The 24,433-nt window shown below is 36.4% G+C and overlaps 1 protein-coding gene across 1 annotated transcript in view; it reads left to right on the top strand.

Moving 5' to 3' along the window:
- The window catches only part of LOC141495371 (uncharacterized), a 121,153-nt gene that overhangs the window by 89,787 nt on the left and 6,933 nt on the right, over nt 1-24,433 (top strand). Inside the window, exon 2 of the mRNA XM_074196605.1 lies at nt 14,816-14,943. Coding sequence (XP_074052706.1) covers nt 14,842-14,943 — 102 coding nt within the window. The 5' untranslated portion in view covers nt 14,816-14,841. The remainder of the gene's footprint in view (nt 1-14,815; nt 14,944-24,433) is intronic.

Below are 24,433 nucleotides of genomic sequence, written 5' to 3' on the forward strand. Positions count from 1 at the left end.
CAGAATTCTAAAATCTTTCAGAGTTGTTTTTCCTCTATGTTATCATTGCGTAAATTATTCTGGTTCTACTCACTTCCCTCTGCATTAGTTCATTTAGTCTCCTCTGAATTTTTGTACTTCATCATTTTTTATTTCAAAATATTCGTGCAAAATAGTTTTATTATTGTTCAGTCATTTCACTTATATCCAATTCTTTTTAACCCCATTTGGGTTTTTCTTTGCTGAGATATTAAAGTGATTTGCTATTCCCTTTTCCAGTTCATTCTACAAATGAGGAAATTGAGGTAAACAGGGTGAAGTGACTAGAGTCACACAGCTAGGTAAGTGTCTGAGACCACATTTGAACTCAGACTTCAGACCCAGGCTCCACTGCCATCAATTAGCTGCCACATAAAATAGCTTCTCCAGGTATTATTGTCCCCATTTTTAGAAGAGGAAACAAAAACGCTATAATGTGAAGTAAATGCTTGAAAGATTGATTAAATTGACTTACTAGGAGGCAGAGTACAGTGGAAGTCATAAGATCTGGGTTCAAATCCTAACTGATTCATACTATATGTGGAAACTTTGGCACATCCCTTAACCTTCCTGGGTCTTGGTTTTCTCTTCTGTAAAAGAAGGGAGTTTAAATAGATGGCCTTTGAGGTCCCTCCCAATTTCAGAATTGTGATCTTATGACTTTTGGATGGTTATACAACTATATTAAGTATCAGAAGAAAGAAAGTTCCAGTTCAGTCACCTGGTTTTAAAGAAGAGAAAACCAGGGCCCAGAGAAGTCATTTGTCCATTGCTTGTAACCTGGTCAGAAGCCAGATTTAAAACCAAATTGTCTCTCCTGACTTCAAAACCAGTATTATACCCTGCTATCCTATGATCTATAAAGATCAGAGACAGTAGTAACTTTTATCAAATCACAATATCTAGTTAGTAGTGGACCCAAATCATAAAATCATAGAGTTCAGAGCTGGAAGATATTTTGTCTTCAAACCCATATCTTTCTCATTCTTAAAAATCCTTACCTACATCCTACCATTCCCTTAAGCTATCATACTGTATCTCTCCTTTCTCTGACAACCAAGTTCCTTGAAAAAGCTGTTTCCACTCCCTATATCTATTTCCTCACTTCTCCTTTCTCAACCCTCGGCAATATGGTTTGCAATTTCATTACTCAACTGAAACAGTATCTCCAAATTTACCAATAATTTTTCAGTCACCAGATCTTTTGGTGTTTTTCTTTTCTATGTTCATCCTTGAACTTTCTGCTTCATTTGAGACCATTGACCATCCCTCTCCACTTTGAACCCTCTTCTCTCTCAGTTTTTGGGACACTGCTCATTCTTGGTTTGCCTCCCACCTCCATGATTATAGGTCTTTTAGGCTTCTGTGCTGACTCAACTTTGATACCCCTGTTCTTAACTATGAATGTTCCTGCAATTTTTTCTCAGATTTTCCTCTTTTCTAGACTTCTCACTCTTATTCACCTACACATAAATTCAGTGAACTGTCAGATGTTGCCATTTCTGCCTTTACAGCATCTCTTACATTTGATCCCATTCTCTATACTCAGAGAATGGTCTGTTATCAAAGTAAGCTCCAATCTGACTGTGTGATCCCTCCTCATTCAACTCCAGTGATGTACTATAGGTTCTAGGATCAAATATAAACTTTTCTATTTGGCTTTTATCATCTTTCACAACCTGGTTCTAACATATTTAAAACTTCATTGGAGATATCTAAAAATCCCACTCTAGTCAAACTGACCTCTCTGTCCATCAAATATGACATCTCTTATTCTGTCTCCATGTCTTGCAATGACTCTTCCACATGCTTGGGATGCCTTCCCTCTTTATCTCTGCTTCCTTGAAGATGCAGCTCATGCATCAACATCTGGCTGAAGTCTTTCATAATCTCATCCAATTATATATGTCCTTTCTCACAAATTAACTTGTATTTAACCACTTTGCATATGTGTTTTTATTCACTTGACATTTAATGTATTATCCACATGTGTAATACATAGAGCTATATATGTGTATGTATGTACATATGTGTTTCCTCCATTAAATTATAAGATCATTGTGAGTAGGGATTGTTCCATTCTTTGCACTTGTACCCCCTATATGTCTGGCATGTAATAAATAACTTAATAAATGCTTGTGGACTAATCATTTGGTCATAGGATCATAGATTTTGTGTTGTTAGGAAACAGAGAGATGATCTTATCTAATTCCCCCATCCAAACCCCCATTTTACAGATAAAAATACTGAGACAGAGCCACTAAGTGACTTGTCCAAGATCACAGGGGTATTAAAGTAGTAGATGGGGGATTCAAACCCAGTTCTGACTTCCAATCCAACATTTCATCATACTGTCTTCTAAAGTCCTCATTTTACAGAGGAGGAACAAAGATCCAGAAAGATGCAATTTGCTTAAGGTTATGCCAAGTGTTAAGTGTAAATTTAGAAATTGGGCCGAAATTCAATGCTTTTTCCACTATGATTCTGGGTATACCATAGAAATTCCCAAATATTCATTTGGATCTTTCCTCAAAGATCTTTCCTCAATTCAGATGTTCCTTCCAACAAAATCAACCTATATTAAGGCACATAAATTGGTTCATAATGTTTAAAGATAAATTATTTTAAAAATTAATTCAATAACTTTACCTATTCCAAAGGAATATAGGGTACAGAAACACTTTAGGTACAATACATTTTAATTTTATTTAGTGAGTACCTATTAAGAAATTGAAGCCTAATGGGAAATGTCCCATCATGAGATGGAAATCCTATTGACTGGGCATTAAAATATATGTTCCCCCCAAAAAGCTTGCTTGGTCGGGGGGGGGGTGGGAATGTGAGCATATGGATAAAAAGTGGTATATTTATTTGTAGCTGAAAAAGCTTGCTTAGTGGAGGGGGGGATGTGAGCATATGGATAAAAAGTGGCATATTTATTTGTAGCTGAAAAACTTCCTCTGAAAAGAAAACAGCAAAGCTCATGCTACTGAATAGCACCATCTTGTGGCCAAAAAATGAGCTCTGTCAATTTGGGTTTGTAGGTGCCAAATAGAATAGGTCTAATATTTTTTCTTCTGGCAATATGATGAATCAAATGTCATTAATTCATAGTTTAAAATTATGACTGAAGGAAGTTTTCCTAGTCTAAATATTCCCCTTAAGTGAAAAGCAGCATTTTGGAATTAGTACTCTCATTAATCACTTTGGTATATAAAACTTGTAGTGATATTGTTCAGTTGATGTTATACCCTGCTATGTCCAGTACTTTTTAGTGGGAGAAGCACTATCATCATAATTATAATGTACTACACATATTTTTCACTTATAAAAATTCTTAAGAGACCTCTCCAAAATCAATTTTGAATGCCTCTGCTTTCTAAGGAAAATTTATCATTAGTAAAATAAGGCATCAGCTCAAGATTATACAGATAGCCTTTAAAAGAAACCTGGACCTTCTAAATTCTCCTTTTTATATTCCAAGTCAATAAAAGTATTATTAATAACATGTTTAATTAACATTTATTAAAGCTAGCATGTCCATTTTAGTTCAAACTTACTACATAGTAGAATAGTACACATTTTATACTTACAATTTACAATTCACTACAGTCCCTTGTATAATTAACATTATAGAAAAGTTTGGGGTTTTTTTAGGTTTTTTCAAGGCAAACGGGGTTAAGTGGCTTGCCCAAGGCCACACAGCTAGGTAATTATTTAGTGTCTGAGACTGGATTTGAACCCAGGTACTCCTGACTCCAGGGCCGGTGCTTTATCCACTATGCCACCTAGCCGCCCCCATTTTATAAAGTTTTAACATAATTTTACTTCTCTAAATTATTATATAAGTTTATAGGCATATATTTGCTCTCATGGCATATTGTTGGTGTTAAAGTTAAAATAATGTCACATAACTGTGAGCAATCCAAATTCTTCACACTCCCTCAGATTTGATCTCCCACCTAGCCCATTCCTCTTTCCCCCTCTTCCCTTCATAAAAATGTTCCTGGGGAAAAATATGATTTTTTTAAAGTCAGCACCCTGGCCAGGGACATTGGGGAGGCTGAGAATTGTGAGGTGAATCAGCACTACAACAAAGGACAGAGCTGAGTAACTCACAGCTGAGTTTAATTATGAGACCACAACGGACAAAGGGGGTGTAGAGAGAAGGAAGAGTGTACTGAACACTTGGTAATTACCAGCTGCTTTCTTCAAGGCTTAGAACAGCTGCAGTTCCTTAATACTAGGTGAGTATCCAGGGTTAAAGAAGGGCATGCATAGCTAGGATGCTTGGAATACTGGCTGTCACTATGCTTCTTCAAGGATATTGATTTTGGGGGAATGAAGCCAGGTGAACCGAGTATATATATATATCTGACTTTTCTAGTATTTAGGGCCCTGGGCTTGGAGTCAGGGAGACAGATTTAAATCCTACCACAGTTGCTAACTGTAACCTTGGGCAAGTCATTTAACTTCACTGTGCCTCAGTTTCTTTTTCAATAAAAGGAGAGATTAGATGCCATTATCCTTTTCTGCTCTAAGTTTATTATCCTGTGACATCTTTATTGACTAGGGTTCAGTTTTTTAGTATTAAGTCCTGCTTTGGTTGGCTCTGTGATCCTGGACAAGTCACTTAACATCTAAGTGCCCTAGACAACTCTCTAAGACTACATGGTGCAGGGGAAGTGCTGACCTGCATTGACGGAGGAAGATTCCTCATCTATCACAGGTCCAGTTCTTATTTCAGTGATTTTATGACCTTCCTGAGACAGTTAAAGGCTACATCCTTGGTTTAGCCTCAGTCTGACAATCTCCCTTTATGAACCTCAGTAATAGTTGAAGAGTGCTAGACTTGGGGCGGCTAGGTGGCGTAGTGGATAAAGCACCGGCCTTGGAGTCAGGAGTACCTGGGTTCAAATCCGGTCTCAGACACTTAATAATTACCTACCTGTGTGGCCTTGGACAAGCCACTTAACCCCGTTTGCCTTGCAAAAACCTAAAAAAAAAAAAAAGAGTGCTAGACTTAACATTTAAGTCACCAGCTTAGCAATGGAGTCTACAAGAATGCATTAAAGCAAAAAAGTAGAGGCTACTTTCTCCAATGTTATAATTTTTAACAATATTTTATTTTTTCTAATTATATGTAAAGACATTTTTAACATTCATTTTGGGGAGATTTTTTTTTTTGGCAAGACAATGGGGTTAAGTGACTTGCCCAAGGTTACACAGCTAGTTATTACATGCCTGAGGCCACATTTAAACTCAGGTCCTCCTGATTCCAGGGCTGGTCTCCATCCACTGCACATCCTAGCTGTCTTAACATTCATTTTTACAAAATTTTGAGTTCCAAAGTTTTCTCCCTGCCCTCTTCTCCCCTCTTCCTAAAACAGTAAACAATTTGATATGTGTTATATATGTGTAATCAAGTAAAAGATGTTTCCATATTAATCATGTGAAAAAAAGAGGCAGATCAAAAAAAAGTTAAAATGCTTCAATCTGCACTCAAGGTTCATCAATTCTTTCTCTGAATGTGGATAGCATTTTCCATCAGGGGGCCTTTGTAATTGCCTTGGATGTTTTATAGCTGAGAAGAGCTAAGTCATTCATAGCTGATCATCACACAGTGTTGCTATTATTGTGCACAATACTCTCCCGGCTCTGCTCAGTTCACTTTCTATCAGTTCAAATATGTCTTTCCCAGTTTCTCCAAAATCTACCTGCTCATCATTTCTTTTTTTGCACAATCATGTTCCTTTACAATTATATGCCATAACTTCAGACATTTCTCAAATGATAAACATTCCCTCAATTTGCATTTCTTTGCCACTATATTTTAATTTGAATAAGAATTTTCTGGCTATTTTAGGAGTTGAATCATCATTTATAACAATTTCTAAGACAACATATTATATTTTGAGTCCAAATGAGTGACTTGTTTTTATTTTTTTGAATTTTACAATTTTTCCCCCAATCTCACTTCCCTCCCCCCACAGAAGGCAGTCTGATAGTCTTTACATTGTTTCCATGCTATACATTGATCAAAATTGAAAGTGTTAAGAGAAAAATCATACCCTTAAGGAAAAAATAAAAGAGATAGCAAAATTACATAAAAAGATAACTTTTTTAAAAAATTAAAAATAGTTTTTGGTCTTTGTTTAAACTCCACAATTCTTTCTCTGGATACAGATGGTATTCTCCATCACAAATACCCTAAAATTGTCACTGATTGTTGTACTTATGAAATGAACAAGTCCATTAAGACTGATCATCACCCCCATGTTGCTTTTAGGGTGTACAATGTTCTGGTTCTGCTCATCTCACTCAGCATCCGTGTTCATGCAAATCCTTCCAGGAATTTCCATCGCTCCTGGTTTCTAATAGAATAATAGTGTTCCATAACATATATATACCACAATCTGTTCAACCATTTCCCAATTGATGGGCATTCACCCAATTTCTAACTCTTTGCCACTACAAACAGGGCTGCTATGAATAATTTTATACAAGTGATGTTTTTACCCTTTTTCATCATCTTTTCATGGTATAGACCCAGTAGAGGTATTGCTGGACCAAAGGGTATGTACATTTCAAATAAGTGACTTTTAAATGAGTGGTGGCAAAAAAGGATGGATGAGAAAGGGCAAATATAATTCATAAAGGAAGAATCAGTGGAACTTTGTGGCTAAATAGAGATAGGAAGCAAGGGAGATGAAAAAGAAAGGGATTGCCAAGGTTCATAGTGAGAGTGACTGTGAAAATAATGCCATCACAAGGAAGTCAGGATAAGGACCAGATTTCACAATTTAAGAATTATCTCTCAAGAAAACCATAACAATGAAACTGTTGAACTGGAGGACTATAGCTCAAAGGAGTAGTTAAGTAGATAAACACAGATTTGGGATTTAGATAAATACAGATGAAAATAGTTGAAGCCATTGGAGAGGGTTAAATTGTGACATCTCATTTTTCCTATATAAAGGATAGGACTAGGAATGAACAGGAATTTGTGGTACATTCCCTGGTTTGGGAATAAATAGCTAAGAACCAACTGCTTCTCAATTTAAGATAAATCTGAAGGTAGGGAAAAAGCATAGAGCAAAGCTTACAAGTAGCTTAAACAAACCACAGCAGTAGCAGAAAGTAGAACATTCTGTTCCTTAAAGAATAGCTTTGAAAGTGTTGTCAAAGACGCAGCAGTTAGACTGTAACTTCCCTGGAGTTCTCTGTAGAATGCTCTGCTTAATGAATCTGACCCTGTGACATAAATTCATAACTATTAAATCCTCCAAAACTCTCTGTACCCCAGACTCTGGGCAGTTCAGTAGTTCTCAAGTTTTTGCTAGGAACACACACAATACCAGGAACAGTGTAACTAGGAGTAAAAATCCTTAAGTTGACTGTTCTGCCACAGAAAAGTCTCACCTAATTCACCTTCTTGCCTTTTGTGACAAATAAGTCTATAACATAATGGGTCTATAATTTTTGTTCAACCATTTCAGTTGTGTCTGACTCTTTGTGACCCCATTTGGGTTTTCTTCACAAAGATACAGAATGGTTTACCATTTCCTTCTCCAGTTCATTTTCAGATGAGGAAACTGAGGCAAACAAGGTGAAGTGACTTGGCTAGTGTCACACAGCAAGTGTCTGAAGCCAGATTTGAATTTAGGAAGATGAGTTTTCCTGATTCTTAAGGCTGGTATGTTATCCATTGAACCACCTAATAACAGTAGGACAGTCTAATGATCAAGAGTTCGGGGCGGGGGGGGGGGGGGGGGGGGGGGGGCGGCAGCTAGGTAGTGCAGTAGATAGAGCATGGGCACTAGAGTCAGGAGTACCTGAGTTCAAATGTGGCCTCCGACACTTAATAATTGCCTACCTGTGTGAACTTGGGGAAGTCACTCTTAACCCCATTGCCTTAAATAAATAAAATTTTTAAAAAAAACTTGTTAAAAAGAGTTGGGAACTTCTATTTCTCCTTTTTTTGGTCCCTTTGTCATTTATTTCGTGCCTATGAGCAATCTTAGAGTGGGAAAGTAAGATTAGACTCTAGAGGAGCCATCCTCAAAGCCTTTTGGTCTCAGGACCACTTTATACATTCTAGAAATTATTCAGGACCCCAATAAATTTTTATGTGAGTTATAGCTATTCTTGAGTTATAGCTATTCTATTGCAATATTAGAAATGGAAACTAATAAAATTTTCAAAAATTAATTCATTTAATGTAACAATAAACTCATTACATATGTTTTACTAAAGATAAATACATTTTCCAAAACAAACAAAAAGATGAAAAGAGAGGGGCAGCTAGGTGGTGCAGTGGATAGAGCACCGGCCCTGGAGTCAGGAGTACCTGAGTTCAAATGTGACCTCACCTAGCTGTGTGGCCTTGGACAAGCCACTTAACCCCATTTGCCTTGAAAAAACCTTAAATAAAAAAAGATGAGAAGAGAGCTATTATTTTGCATATTTTTTTTGAGGTAATGGGGTTAAGGTCACACAGCTAATAAGAAACAAAAGTTTAAGTCTGGGCCTGCCTGTGCTAGGTCCACTGTGCCACATAGCTGCCCCTGTTTTGCATATATTTGCAAATCTTTTTAATGCTTGACTTAATTGAAGACTGCTGGATTCTCACATCTGTTGCTGTATGTTTTTTTTTGAGGGTTTTTTTTTTTGCAAGGCAATGGGGTTAAGTGGCTTGCCCAAGGCCACACAGCTAGGTAATTATTAAATGTCTAAGGTTAGATTTGAACTCAGGTATTCCTGACTCCAGGGCCGGTGCTCTATCCACTGGCCTAGCCACCCCACTATATATTGTTTTGATTTCACCATATTAAAAAAACTCAGCCTTATATAGAAATGTTGTTAGAAAAGGGAGAATATTTTTCGAGGCAGATAATATCTAATTATATTATAAAAATAGTTACAAGCTCACAAACTCCCTGAAAAGGTCTTGGGATAACTCGGAGATTCAAAGACCACATTCTGAGAACTATTGTTTTAGATTGTTTTCCAAGAATATCTTAACCAGTACCAGGCAGTTTTGATGACTGCCACTTGGTTGTATAGTTTTAGATCTGTTACAGCTAGGTTACCTTCCTTTGCAATTTTTTTTTCCTATTGATTCCCTTAGTATTCTTGACCTTTTGTTGCTCCAGGTGAATTTTGTAATATCTCTTCCTAACTCTGTAAAATAGGGTTTTTTCCATTTTTTTTAAAGGTTTTTGCAAGGCAAATGGGGTTAAGTGGCTTGCCCAAGGCCACACGGCTAGGTAATTATTAAGTATCTGAGACCTGATTTGAACCCAGGTACTCCTGACTCCAGGGCCGGTGCTTTATCCACCGCGCCACCTAGCCGCCCCTAAAATAGGTTTTTTTGGCATGGCACAGAATAAGTGTTTTATTTGGGTAGAATTGTCATTTTTATTATATTAATGGATTAAAGTAGATGCAAAAGAAACAATGGTAAATTATTACAGTTATCTACTATTTCACAAACCCCAAAACACTAAATTCTGGGATAAGAAATCACTATTCAACAAAAACTGTCAGAAAAACAGTATAGTCAAAACTTAAGCATAGATCTACATCTCATACCCTATCAAAATAAGTTCAAAATGGGTACAAGATTTAGACATAAAGGGCAATATCATAGACCAATTAAGAGATCAAGAAATACTGTCAGATCTATGAAAAGGGGAGAAATATATGACCAAGGAAGAAATAGAGAACCTTATAAATTGCAAAATGGGTGATTGACTATATTCAATATTTTAAAAGTTTTTGCACTAATCAAACCAATGCAGTCTGGAGCAGCTAGGTGGCACAATGAACAGAGCACCGGCCCTGGAGTCAGGAGTACCTGGGTTCAAATTCGACCTCAGACACTTAATAATTACCTAGCTGTGTGGTCTTGGGCAAGCCACTTAACCCCATTGCCTTGCAAAAAACAAAACAAAACAAAACAAAAAACCAATGCAGTCAAGATTAGAAAGAAAACAGAAAGCTGGGAAACAATTTTCATAGCTAGTGTTTCTGATAAAGGAGTCATTTCTAAAATATATAGAGAACTTATTCAAATTTATAAGATTACAAATCATTCCCCAATTATTTTATGGTGAAAAGGATATGAACAGGCAGTTTCCAGATGAAGAAATTAAAGGTATATATAGTTATATAAAAAATATTCCAAATCATTATTGATTAAATGAGAAAAGTTTAACATGTCCAAAAATATTTATAGCAGTTCTTTTTGTAGTGGCAAAGAATTAGAATTAGAAATTAAATTCATCAATTGGAGCTTGGCTAAACAAATCAAGGTATATTAATATTATGGAGTATTATTCTGTAAGAAGAATTTAGAGAGTCTTGGAAAGACATGCATGAACTAATGCTGAGTGGAGTAGATCCAAGAGAACATTCACAACATTGTGAGATGATCAACTATGATGTTGGCTGCTACTCTCTCATGAGTGACCTGCTGTGGATAATGCCATCCATATCCAGAGGAAAAAACCAAGGAATCTGAATGCATATTATGTTCTCTTTTTAAAAACTTCTCTTATGGTTTCCTTCCTATATCATGGATTTCTCTCTTTCCCCTTAGTTGTAATTCTTCTTACACAAAATGACACAAAATATGTTAAACATAAATGTACATGTACAACTTTTATCAGACTGCTCCCTGCCATTGGGAGGGGGAGGAGGGGGAAGAGAGGGTGGTAGAAAAATGTGTAATTCATAAATTTGCAAATGGATGAAGGTTGTAAAACGACCATGACATGTAACTGGAAAAATAAAATAAAATTTCAATAAAAAATAAATTACAAATTTACATTTAACAATGTAGTCAATTTACATCACTTATAACATTTTTTTTACTAGACAGACATTTCTTCTATATTTCTATTTCTATATATGTCCCCCCCAGACAGAATTTAAGTGTAAAAGATTACAAAATTTGTTTCCAATTACATATCCTATGTCCATAATGCCCTGCATCAAAATGACTAAGCAATAAGCATGAAAGTATGCATGTGTGTGTGTTTATGTTTATTTGATAAGATTTACTTGATTTTGAGAAGAATTGCTGAGAAAACTGAAAAGTACTCTAGCAGGTTAGCTTATTATCTCTAACTATATAACATAAGATACTCAAAATAGGCATATGATTAATTAAAGGTCATGCAATTAAAAAACTGGGATAAGGGCAGCTATAGATTTTTTAAAAATTGGGATAGAATCAAATCAGGAAAATTTCAGGTTACTTTCACAGTTATGGATGAGGATGAATTCTTAACCAAAGGTTAGAAGTAATTACAAGGGGTGGCTAGGTGGTGCAGAGGATAAAGCACCCGCCCTGGAGTCAGGAGTACCTGGGTTCAAATCTGGTCTGGTCTCAGACACTTAATAATTACCTAAGCTGTATGGCCTTGGGCAAGCCATTTAACCCTATTTGCCTTGCAAAAAACCTAAAAAAAAAGTAATTGCAAATTATAAAACACAATTTAGTCTACATAAAATTGAAATAATGCATCTATGATGATGAGAAATGTCATCAGAGGACAAATCCAGAATTTTAAAAAGTTTAGAAGGAAGTTTATAAAGTTGGTCTGCAGGGAGAAGAGCTGAAAATGGGATGACTCACTACCCTGAAATCTCCAAATTTTGTATTTTATAGAGTTCAAAGAAAGGAAAAAGAAACAGCAACTTATTGGCTGGCATGGAGGTAGTTTCTAGATAAGACACAAAAGTTGCTTGAGATGTATAATTGGGGGAAATTTCTTACATTCCTAGCATCAATTTCTGGATTTTCTGAAAAATTTTTGGCCAGTATAATCTGATGTCATGAGTTAAGCATTAAACAAATCTAGTTCCTAAGCAACAGATCTTGTCTTTCAGTCATTCATGGGTAGGTTCAAACAATGCCATGAAGTTTTCCCACAGAAGGAAAGATGTCAACTGAGGAAAAAAATTTTTGTATCAAATCTTTGTGTTAACAGTCCTATATCCAAGAGATATAGGCAACTAAAAATAATATGAATAATTCACAAAAAATTACAAATTCTTAATAACCACATGAAAAAGTGTCATAAGTGACAAAGAAAGGAAATATAAATCAAAATAACTCAGAAATTTTATCTCAATAAAATTAGCAAGGTGTGAGGAATGTAGGGTGTTAGTCTTCACAGGGTGTGGAGGGGAACCCTTAGGGAATCCATTACAAAGCGGGGAATGGCCCAGTCAATCACAAAACTGGAAGAGTTTTCCTAATCCCATTCCAGGGATTGCAAACCCCAAACCTGTTCTCAACTGGTCAAGAGTGAGCTTGAGATCTTGACCTAATGCAACTGAGTTTGCACAATTAGGTAATTGAATATTAACCCACACACCCCCTATGACCATTGGGGTTCATTAGTATATCATGCATCCTATGATGTGGGGGGGGAAATCATATTAGAGGCATGTCATGGAATGGGTGGACCTCTTAGATTGTAACTCAAACACTGAGAGCCTATGAAAATCCATGAGGGAGGGCAAAGAGTTTCTGAGGACTATAAATTACTTGACATTCCAAGACCAATTCATGCCTCAGGTGAGGTACCTGTATCTTGCAAGGTTTGTAAATAAAATGTACAATTTTCTCTCACTCTAGCAGGTTTTCTTTTCATTCATTTCTAACACGAAGTAATTAGCATAAAATTATCAAGGACAATAAAAGACAGGAATAACAACTGTTAAGAGTTGTTTTGAAAAGATAAGCACATAAATATATTGTTGATGTGGTTATGAATTGGGCCAGGTTGATAAAGGGTTTTGAAAACCTATCATAAACGGCTCATAATTTGTCCAAAGTGATTAAAATTGCTTTTTATTCAAAAATTTTTCTGCAAAAAAAGGACCATTTCTTCTAGGGAGAAAGGCAGAGAATTGTGACAATGTCCAGTCTTATATGCAGTTTGAAAAGGCTTGTTCCCCCTTTCCTGTCAACTATTGGTCAGGGTTACAAACTAATCAATTCTCACCCGAATACCATTCTCTAATAATGTTTTCCCCACCCTGGTCATTATACTAGTGAGCACAATGGAGTGAACAGTAATATGTATGAGCTTCTTTGAGCAGAGAGCCTTGCAAAAGACAGAAACTCTAGGTCAACCCTTAACTAGTTGAAGCTAGTTTTTGACTAGGTCAGAAGCCTTAATGTTGGGTAAGGGTATCTCACTCAGCTTAATGATTGGTTTAGGTCATTTCTTTTGTCTTACACTCACATAGCTGCTCATAGGCACCAACAGCCATAGGCAGACTCCAGTCTTTGTAATGTATATATACATATACTATACATATACACATACTGCATGTATATATATATGCAGTATGTGTATATGTAATTTAAACTAACAATCTCCTCTTACATTCTGTGGAAACCAAACAAACACCCTATATTCCTCACAAAGCCAAATAGTTCATATTTTATCCTAAAGACAATGGGAAGTAATTGTAGTTTATTAAGTAGGAAAGCCAGAGCTCATAATAGCCAAACTACTGTGACACAGATTTTTTTTTCTAAGCTATTCTTTCCCAACCTAGCATAGACCTACATCTCATACCCTATCAAAATAAGTTCAAAATGAGTACAAGATTTAGACATAAATAGACACTGAGGAAAAGATGGAATTAAAACTCCATCTTTTTCTCTCATATAAAATTAGCACTTTTCCTTTTGCAAAGAAACATATTCATTTCTAAGGCTTGACTAAAGATTGATTACTTAGGTAGATAAAAGGACAAGACAGGGTTCTAAAAAACTCTTTGAAGCTGTAAACTACAAAATAACTGTTATAAATGAATGAAAAGAAAAATCTGCTAGAGTGAAAGAAAATTGTACATTTTATTCATGAACCTTGCAAGATATACCTTACAAGATAGGGGTACCTCACCTAGGCATGACGCACGAATTGGTCTTGGAACCACAGGTAATTCATGGTCTTCAGAAACTCTTTCCCCTCCCTCTTGGATGATCATAGTAGGCTCTCAGAGTTTGAGTTACAATCTAAGAAGTCCACCCATTCCATGACATGGCACTAATGTGATCCCCCCCCACATCATATGATGCATGATATGCTAATGAACCTCAATCTTCACAGGGAGTGCTTGGGTTAATATTCAGTTACCTAATTGCTCAAACTCAGTTGCATTAGGTCAAGATCTCTAGGTCACTCTTGATCAGTTGAGAACTGGTATGGGGTTTGCAATCCCTGGAATGGGATTAGGAAAACTCTTCCAGTTTTATGATTGGCTGGGCCATTCCCCCTTTGTAATGGATTCCCCAAGGGCTCCCCTCCACACCCACTGAAGACCAACACCCTACATTCCTCACAATAACCATCTACATGAATTTGGAGTATTAAAAAACTATTGGTTGAGATACTAGGTTGGACTTGACAAACCCAGAAATTAAAATAAAAGGAAAATCTGGTACAATATCCAAATGAATGTCCCAATCCCAAAGTTCAGAAGATGGAAGTTTCCTTGAATCTTCAATCTTTTTTCATTTCATTTTTCTTTCTATCCTGTGAATTGGGTCCATTAAGAATAACTTTGTAGGGGCAGCTAGGTGTCGTAGTGGATAAAGCACCGGCCCTGGAGTCAGGAGTACCTGGGTTCAAATCCAGTCTCAGACACTTAATAATTACCTAGCTGTGTGGCCTTGGGCAAGCCACTTAACCCTTTTTGCCTTGCAAAAAAAACAAAACAAAACCAAAAAAAAAAGAATAACTTTGTTTGGTTTCTCTCCCCCTAGGAAGTAGAAAATCATCTCCTAGCACAATGAACATCATTGATGAAAGGAACTCTTCTGATCTTTCAGGAACAGAAGATATACCAGAATCAACAGAGGCAAAATCCAAGAAAAAGTCATTTTTCTGCCCGGTATGCATTTAAAACTATCTTGTGGTGTCAATGGGTCTTCCTGAATGCTCCCAGCTTCTAGGATAGTGTCTATAAAAAAAAAAATCTCTGACAGACCTAGGGAGGCATTTAGAAAGCCTCTAGACTAGTAGAGGTCAATGATTCCTACTTCAGTCAATCAACAAGTATAAAGTAACTATTGAGTGCAAGGTCATTGAGGTCATTGTGCTCATTGTGAAGATAAAAAGGCAAAGTGAAACAGTTTTCCTACCCTTTCAGAATTTATAATCTGGTCTGGGGAAACAATCTATCTATACATAAGTATATGAAAAATATATAAAGTCAATATGGAGTAGCAAAGGTCACCTCCTAACCCAAGGCAACTTCCTGGAATTAAACATGCAGCTTATGTGAGTTATTATGATATTATGAAGTAAAAAGGACTTGAAGTAGTAAAGAAATCTGAGACTCTGACCTGATTTGCTATTTTTTTCTCTTCCTTTTTGGTCCTTGTCAAATTCTTATATGCATTATATTATAAATTCTATGAATTTATATTCTATTTGTGTGGGACAAATGCCACTTAAATAAATTTCAGAGATCTCTCAAGGTATGAAGAGAAAGTTATATTCATTTCTCAAGGAACAGGGCCCCAATCAGTTACAGGCAAAAGCAAAAGACCCAAGATTCACATTTATTCTAATGCATTTCCCACCCCCACCCCCACTGACCCACCCTCACTAATGAGGAATGTGGTCTTCACAATCTAGACTCATAAATTAATCTAAGGAAAAGAACATATAATTCAAAACAGAAACCAGAATATCCCTTCAGCCCCAGGAATTGAATGGACATCCGGACTTCAACAGATGGAGTCAGTTGACTCTTCACCAATATCACAGAAGTTGTTTGTCAGGAGAAGAGGGGCAGAAGAGACAGTTCTAATCTATAATATTCTACTGAAGAAATCTCAGACTTTATCCCACTCACATTCACTATTCAAGTGTAAATCCCTTGGAGGTAGGGATAGGGCATTACTCTTCTTTATATGTCTCATTCATACCCCTATATCTAGCACTATGTCTAGCATATATTAAATGTTTCATAATTGTTTATTGCTGAATAGATGAATGAAGGAGCTGAACCAGCTGACTCATAATTCCTTTTAGAGATAATGCATTTGCAGCAAAAATGGGTTTACTTTTTCAAGGTTAATTTTTCCATCAATGTAATATTTTGGAAAGGCAAGAAATATGTTGAGAGATCACTTAGGTCTTCTCCTTGATTCATACTAGGCCTGCATTCAAGCTGCCTTATAAAGAGAGTTTTGTTGGAATATCTGATTTTGTGCCTCTCACCCTTGACCCTTAAGAAAACTGCCCTTTGGGACATTCTGATTGTTGAGTACCTGGTAAGTCACTTAATTCCTAAGTACTTCAGGAAATTCTCTAAAGCTCTCATTTGCAGAGAATAAATCTACCTGCACTGGTAGAAGAAATTTCCTCATCCCAGATTCTCCCATAGCAATAAAATAAAAGATTAAATTCCAATTTAGTCTTTGCCATTTTTTTCTCATCCTTGAAGCCTTGAAATACAAACAAAAGGTGAAAATTTCCTCCATATTTTTCAGTGATGAATCATTGACAAGGATATTCCTCTTGATGCAGATGTAGAATCATTCAACTAGCATTTATTAAGTACCAATTGTACGTAAGGCATTGTGGTAAATGATGGGGTTCTTCCCCAAAAAAAGGCCTCAGCTGAGGCAAGGCTGGTTATGATCCTGTGAAATGCTATAGAGTTTTGCAATTCACTTATTGCAGGGGCATATGGGCAAGGAAATTCCCTTGACTATAGCATTGGAACTCCATTCCCTATTATTTATCTCTGAGTAGGTCTCTGTTATAAATGAATGAAAAGAAAAACCTGCTAGAGTGAGAGAAAATTGTACATTTTATTTCATGAGCCTTGCAAGATACACCTTACAAGATACGGGTACCTCACTCCTAGGCATGAGGCACCCCTTAGTCTTAGGAGTCAGGTAATTTATTGTCCTCAAACTCTTTCCCCTCCCTCTTGGTGGTTCATAGGCTCTCAGAGTTTGAGTTATAATCTAAAAGGTCCGCCCATTCCATGATATGCCCCTAATATGTTCCTCCCCCACATCATCCAATGCATGATATGCTAAAGAACCCCAGTCACAGGGGGTGCGTGGGTTAATATTCGATTACCTAATTGGGCAAACTCAGCAGCATTAGGTCAAGATCTCTAGGTTTGGAATCCCTGGAACTGGATTAGGAAGACTCTTCCAGCTTTGTGATTGGCTTTGTGATTGGCTGGGCCATTCCCCCTTTGTAATGGATTCCCTAAGGGCTCCCCTCCACATCCAGTGAAGACCATCACCCTATATTTCTCACAGCTTGAAGACCAACCCCCTACATTTCTCACTGTATGTCTTAGAACTCATTTGTGTCTGGATCTGGATTTTTCTTATCTAGTACTCGATATAAAAAAATCATAAGACTTTTGGAGTTGGAAGGGACTTTAAGGTTGTTTATCTAGTTTCTAGTTCAATTGAAACCTTGTGTAGCATCCTGTTCATCTAATTAAATCTTTCAATTTTACATGGGAGGAAAATTTTGCCCAAAACAATTAAATGACTTGTCTAAGTGAATTTGTACTATTTGGAGATCAGAAAGATAAAAGTGATGATTCAATCTGGTTTTTTTGCAAGGCAAATGGGGTTAAGTGGCTTGCCCAAGGCCACACAGCTAGGTAATTATTAAGTGTCTGAGACCGGATTTGAACCCAGGTATTCCTGACTCCAAGGCCGGTGCCTTATCCACTACGCCACCTAGCGGCCCAGCTCAATCTGTTTTATTCATTTTATTCTTACTATTTAGCATGAAATGCTTATCTTAATGAGTAATTTTTATGTTAAATCAGCATCTACCATGGGACAGGAAAAGCCCAAGCAAAAAATTGCAGTGTCTTGATGAGAATTATTAAGGGATATATTTTCATGTAGCTGACTTTGTTGCTGGGGATTGGTGTTGCCAATTTAAGATTGAGAGGTCTTGAAGGTGAAAGAATTCACTTATAGCCTGGAGTTTTAAAACTGCTCAGGCTTTATTGTACAAATCTGCAGAGTACACAAATTAAAATCTTTTCTCCCCCTGGAGAATCTATAAGTACCATGTAAGTTGCTTGAAGGCAGAAGAATAATAAAAGGCTAGCCTAGGTTTGAGTGAATGAGAGAGAGCAAGACAGACACACAGAGACAGCCAGGAGAACTAACTGAGCTGAGAATCAAGCCACGAGGTGAGTTCAGGCCAAGCTTTACTGTCTTACCCACTTTCTGGGTATAGAAGGGCCAGTAGACTGTGGGCGAAGGGAAAATCCCTCCCCTTCTACCTGACTGCAACCAGATAAAAGACTGCAAGCAGTGAGGTGGGGGAGGGAGAGAGGTTTGGAAAGGAGGAAAGATTACAAATTTACATTTATGGAACAGTAGGAATCCATTTACACCAGACACAGATAGCATTTCCTTCTAGACAGAATTTAACAGTCTAACAGATTACAAAATTTGTTTCCAATTACAATGTTCCCTATGTCCATAACTCCCTGAATCATATTCCCTCCTCAAATTATTGGGACCCAGATTCACTTGGGCCTTTCAAGGGCCCATTTGGAGGGGAATGCCTTTTGGTGGGAACTCAGTTGAGGCAAAGTCCACAGAATGATGGTTGTCAGGACTAGCTATGGCCACTATTGGAGAAGTAACCTTGAGAAACAAACCTCAGAAGAAAGACTGAGCAAACAAAACCAAATAGGGTCATTTAACAGAGACCCAGGGGGTGGCTAGGTGGCGCAGTGGGTAAAGCACCGGCCCTGGAGTCAGGAGTACCTGGGTTCAAATCCAGTCTCAGACACTTAGTGATTCCCTAGCTGTGTGGCCTTGGGCAAGCCACTTAACTACAATTGCCTTGCAAAAAAAAAAAAACACCTTAAAAAAAAAAAACCCAAAACAAAGGCCCAATAAGTAGAAAAAACTAGGAGGTATCTATAAAGAACTATAATTATAATTTATTTATCCTAAGCCAGCATTAAAATACTTTTCATAAGAGCATGGATTCCAATATAACAAAAATTCATTAATGGTTGCCACAATGAGTTGTAACCAAAAACTCAAGAATGGTATAAACTGGGGGCAGCTAGGTGGCACAGTGGATAGAGTACCAGCCCTAGAGTCAGGAGGACCTGAGTTAAAATGTGGCCTCAGACACTTGATAACTGCCTAGCTGCATGATCTTGGGCATGTCACTTGATCCCATTGCCTTAAATAAATTTTATTTTTTAAAAAGGAATAGTATAAACAAATGTAATGGATATTCATTTTAGAACTGTACATCTCCACTAAGTAGTTTGCAATTAAATTTTCTATTTTAATTTTAATTTCACCCATGTTTAGAACAAACAAACTCTAGCTGAAGAATGAAGAATGAATCTCTTTAAAACAGTTTAAAAAAGACCAATAGGCATTATCCTGATATAAGTAATCATGCTTTTCCTTAAGGGAATCACATCCTACATTAAAAAAGCCAAAACTGGGGTGGCTAGGTGGCACAGTGAATAGAGCACCAGCCCTGGAGTCAGGAGAACCTGAGTTCAAATCCAGCCTCAGACATTTAATAATTACCTAGCTGTGTGGCCTTGGGCAAGCCTTGTTAAGGATTTATAAGATAAAATTTCAATGGCTCATTCTTATACTTAATTACTGAGCACCTGACATGATTATGGAAATTTGCTATAAAGAAAATACAGGGACACAAGGACATGTTCCCTTATGTCTGTTACAGGCAGAGGTTCAACAGACAATCCTTTTCAATGAGCCAGGTTCCAAATCTGAATGTTGTTCTCTCAAAGACCCCTTCAACTTATTAAGCTTCATTGAAATACTGTTGTCTTTCTGTTTTAACATATCTGACGTCAGACAGACCAATTATCAATGTATTGTGATATAGCAATTATTTATAATCAGAGCTTCAGGTGACATGAGCACTAGAGGAATCAGAATGTGCCATGCTGTGATTAAGATCAGAATCAGCAAAGTGATCCAGAGAAAAATTATAACTGATCCAATGGCTGCTCATGTACCTAAGGACAGTGTGATAAATGAAAATAAGCAGAATTTGAAACATAAAAATACAATAATCCTAAGTCATATTTAGAACTGGACTTTTTTTATAAAAGTTATTCTTTACAATGAACACATTTAGTGATTAATGATTTTAAAAATATATTCCATTGTTTTCAGAATTCTTTAAAACCATTAGAACATCTTAGTTGACTTTAAATTTTCAACATGTGCTATTAATTCTAATGAAACAGGGGCGGCTAGGTGGCGCAGTGGGTAAAGCACCGGCCCTGGAGTCAGGAGTACCTGGGTTCAAATCCAGTCTCAGACACTTAGTGATTCCCTAGCTGTGTGGCCTTGGGCAAGCCACTTAACTACAATTGCCTTGCAAAAAAAAAAAAACACCTTAAAAAAAAAAACCCAAAACAAAGGCCCAATAAGTAGAAAAAACTAGGAGGTATCTATAAAGAACTATAATTATAATTTATTTATCCTAAGCCAGCATTAAAATACTTTTCATAAGAGCATGGATTCCAATATAACAAAAATTCATTAATGGTTGCCACAATGAGTTGTAACCAAAAACTCAAGAATGGTATAAACTGGGGGCAGCTAGGTGGCACAGTGGATAGAGTACCAGCCCTAGAGTCAGGAGGACCTGAGTTAAAATGTGGCCTCAGACACTTGATAACTGCCTAGCTGCATGATCTTGGGCATGTCACTTGATCCCATTGCCTTAAATAAATTTTATTTTTTAAAAAGGAATAGTATAAACAAATGTAATGGATATTCATTTTAGAACTGTACATCTCCACTAAGTAGTTTGCAATTAAATTTTCTATTTTAATTTTAATTTCACCCATGTTTAGAACAAACAAACTCTAGCTGAAGAATGAAGAATGAATCTCTTTAAAACAGTTTAAAAAAGACCAATAGGCATTATCCTGATATAAGTAATCATGCTTTTCCTTAAGGGAATCACATCCTACATTAAAAAAGCCAAAACTGGGGTGGCTAGGTGGCACAGTGAATAGAGCACCAGCCCTGGAGTCAGGAGAACCTGAGTTCAAATCCAGCCTCAGACATTTAATAATTACCTAGCTGTGTGGCCTTGGGCAAGCCTTGTTAAGGATTTATAAGATAAAATTTCAATGGCTCATTCTTATACTTAATTACTGAGCACCTGACATGATTATGGAAATTTGCTATAAAGAAAATACAGGGACACAAGGACATGTTCCCTTATGTCTGTTACAGGCAGAGGTTCAACAGACAATCCTTTTCAATGAGCCAGGTTCCAAATCTGAATGTTGTTCTCTCAAAGACCCCTTCAACTTATTAAGCTTCATTGAAATACTGTTGTCTTTCTGTTTTAACATATCTGACGTCAGACAGACCAATTATCAATGTATTGTGATATAGCAATTATTTATAATCAGAGCTTCAGGTGACATGAGCACTAGAGGAATCAGAATGTGCCATGCTGTGATTAAGATCAGAATCAGCAAAGTGATCCAGAGAAAAATTATAACTGATCCAATGGCTGCTCATGTACCTAAGGACAGTGTGATAAATGAAAATAAGCAGAATTTGAAACATAAAAATACAATAATCCTAAGTCATATTTAGAACTGGACTTTTTTTATAAAAGTTATTCTTTACAATGAACACATTTAGTGATTAATGATTTTAAAAATATATTCCATTGTTTTCAGAATTCTTTAAAACCATTAGAACATCTTAGTTGACTTTAAATTTTCAACATGTGCTATTAATTCTAATGAAACAGGGGCGGCTAGGTGGCGCAGTGGATAAAGCACCAGCTCTGGAGTCAGGAGTATCTGGGTTCAAATTCAGTCTCAGACACTTAATAATTAGCTAGCTGTATGGCCTTGGGCAAGCCACTTAATCCCATTTGCCTTGCAAAAACCTAAAAAAAAAAATTTCTAATGAAACAAAACAGTAATAAGAACAACCAGTTATTCAAGTCGATTAACACATGAATTATTAGATTTTACCAAACAATCTTTCCATTATCTTATTCTGCATTGTTTAGTAATATCAGGAATCCTAGAGAGATGTCATGGTTTTGAGATTTTTCCTCATTATCCCTTCAAAATAATAGTTTGCAATTTACATGGGGGGAAGATAGGGTAAGTATTGCCAAGAGACATTAGCCTGTATTTCCAGGAACCAAGAAAATTAATATTATATGAAACAAGCAATAGCAACTGACTGTTAACCATAATTTTCCATTGGCTAAAATGAAACAACAGAGTTAGTTTTATAATTAAGTTTAATTCTCTAGGATCTTACCAAAACCCATAGGTAGATGGCATCCTTACAAATGCCAACATTGACACAACATTTTGGGTCATTTTATACAATTTGAACAAAGAATAATAAAACTTTTGGTGGTTAACCAATGAGATTTCACATGGTTTTTTAATATTCTTCTCTCAAATTTTATAATATTACTTAAATTCCTATTGACAAGAATTCCACTTATGCTGAAGAATAAATGTTTACAAATAACAAAAGGATTTTCTCTGCTCATCTAGGATGTCTCTCATGGCTGGGGGGGGGGGGTAGAGACCAAGGCTGGCGGAGACTCAGTTAAGAGGCTTTTTGCCTCTTCTGTCTGATTTGAAAAAATTTTCCTTTTAGCCCTAAACAAGGTCTTCTCAAATTTTCTTTCCCTATCATTTCATCCATCCACTTATATAGAAGCACTGCCATTATTTTTTTTTTAGAACTTTTGCTGGTTTTCAAGATTAGTTTTGTCTTAAGACAATTTAACTTTAGTCCTGTCAAATGATCCCCACCTAGGCCAGTTCAGCTGAGAATTGTCAGTAGCTAATTTTTGCCACTTCTGGCAAAATATGTGATCACTAGAACAGTAATGTTTGGTCATTTAAAAGGTAGGAATTCACTCCACTCCATCTCTGATTTTAGAATTGGGTTGTACCATATTTTTAACACCAATCAACAATAACTATACATAAAACAATACACCAGAAATACACTAAGCAAATACTATATAACAGACACTAGACTTATGACAAAAGATGCCAGGCAGATATTCCTTAATGTTTTTATCAAACAAAAATAAAATGCCAGAGATCTAACCACTGAACAATCTTGCCAACCAAGATACCTCCCTTAGATCTAGAAATAAGCCCTGACACCCACACTGGCTGGAAAACAACCAGGCAAAATCTTAACAAAATGAAAAATTGCCCAAACCCCAGTAACAGTCCCAGAGAACTTAACTTCAGAGAAGAACCCAGTTTACAGCTAGGGCAATTTCAGTTTGAAGACTAACAATTTCACCTTTAGATAAGTCATTCATGCCAGGCTTAAAATGTGTCCTAGTTTTTTTATCCCTTTGATGCCAAGTTGTCCAGAGGAAAAGTTTGTCCTTTTTCAAATTCAAGTCTACATTCAAGTCATGGCACCATTTACTATCAACATTAATTTTCCTTTTGCTAAAATGAAACAACAAAATTAGTTTTATAATTAAGTTTAATTCTTTAAGGATCTTAACCAAAATCCACAGGTGGATGGCATCCTTACAAATGCCAACATTGACACATTTTGGGGTCATTTTATACAATTTGAGCAAAGAATAATAAAACTTTTGGTGGTTAACCAATGAGATTTCACATAGATGACATGGTTTCACAATATTCTTCTCTCAAATCTTGCAATATTTACTTAAATTCCTATTGAGAATAATTCCACTTAAGTTGAAGAGTGAATGTTTACAAATAACAATAGGATTTTTCTCTCTGCTCATCCAGGAAGTCTCTTATCTTAAAGTTTGTTGATCTGAGTAACACTGAGATAATCAGATAGGTTTTTTTTTGGTTTGTTTTTTAGGATTTTTTTTTGTAAGGCAAATAGGGTTAAGTGGCTTGCCCAAGGCCACACAGCTAGGTAATCATTAAGTGTCTGAGACCAGTTTTGAACTCAGGTACTCCTGACTCCAGGGCTGGTGCTTTTATGGACTGGGCCACCTAGCTGCCCCTAATAATCAGATAGTATTGGCACAAGTGTAGTCAGCATTGTAGGAGACAAGCCTTACATAGCAGACTGACTTTTTATAACTCTTACTTAAAGGATAAGAGACTAATTTCTGATCAGAAACATATAGATCAAGAAATATTAATTCCATCTTAAAGAATATCATATTAGACACTGACTGATGTCAGCACTTTACAGTCACAAAGGGATAAAACATTAAGTTGCCCAGTCCAGTTAACAAAAATTTCAAAAAGATGCATTTTTCCCACTTTATCTTATTTTCAAATAACCAATATTAAGTAAGTTACACTGATCATATATATGTATAATATTCCCTTTTATAAACAT

The sequence above is a fragment of the Macrotis lagotis genome, chromosome 8 (genome assembly GCF_037893015.1).
Source record: "Macrotis lagotis isolate mMagLag1 chromosome 8, bilby.v1.9.chrom.fasta, whole genome shotgun sequence".
Classification (NCBI taxonomy): Eukaryota; Metazoa; Chordata; class Mammalia; order Peramelemorphia; family Peramelidae; genus Macrotis; species Macrotis lagotis.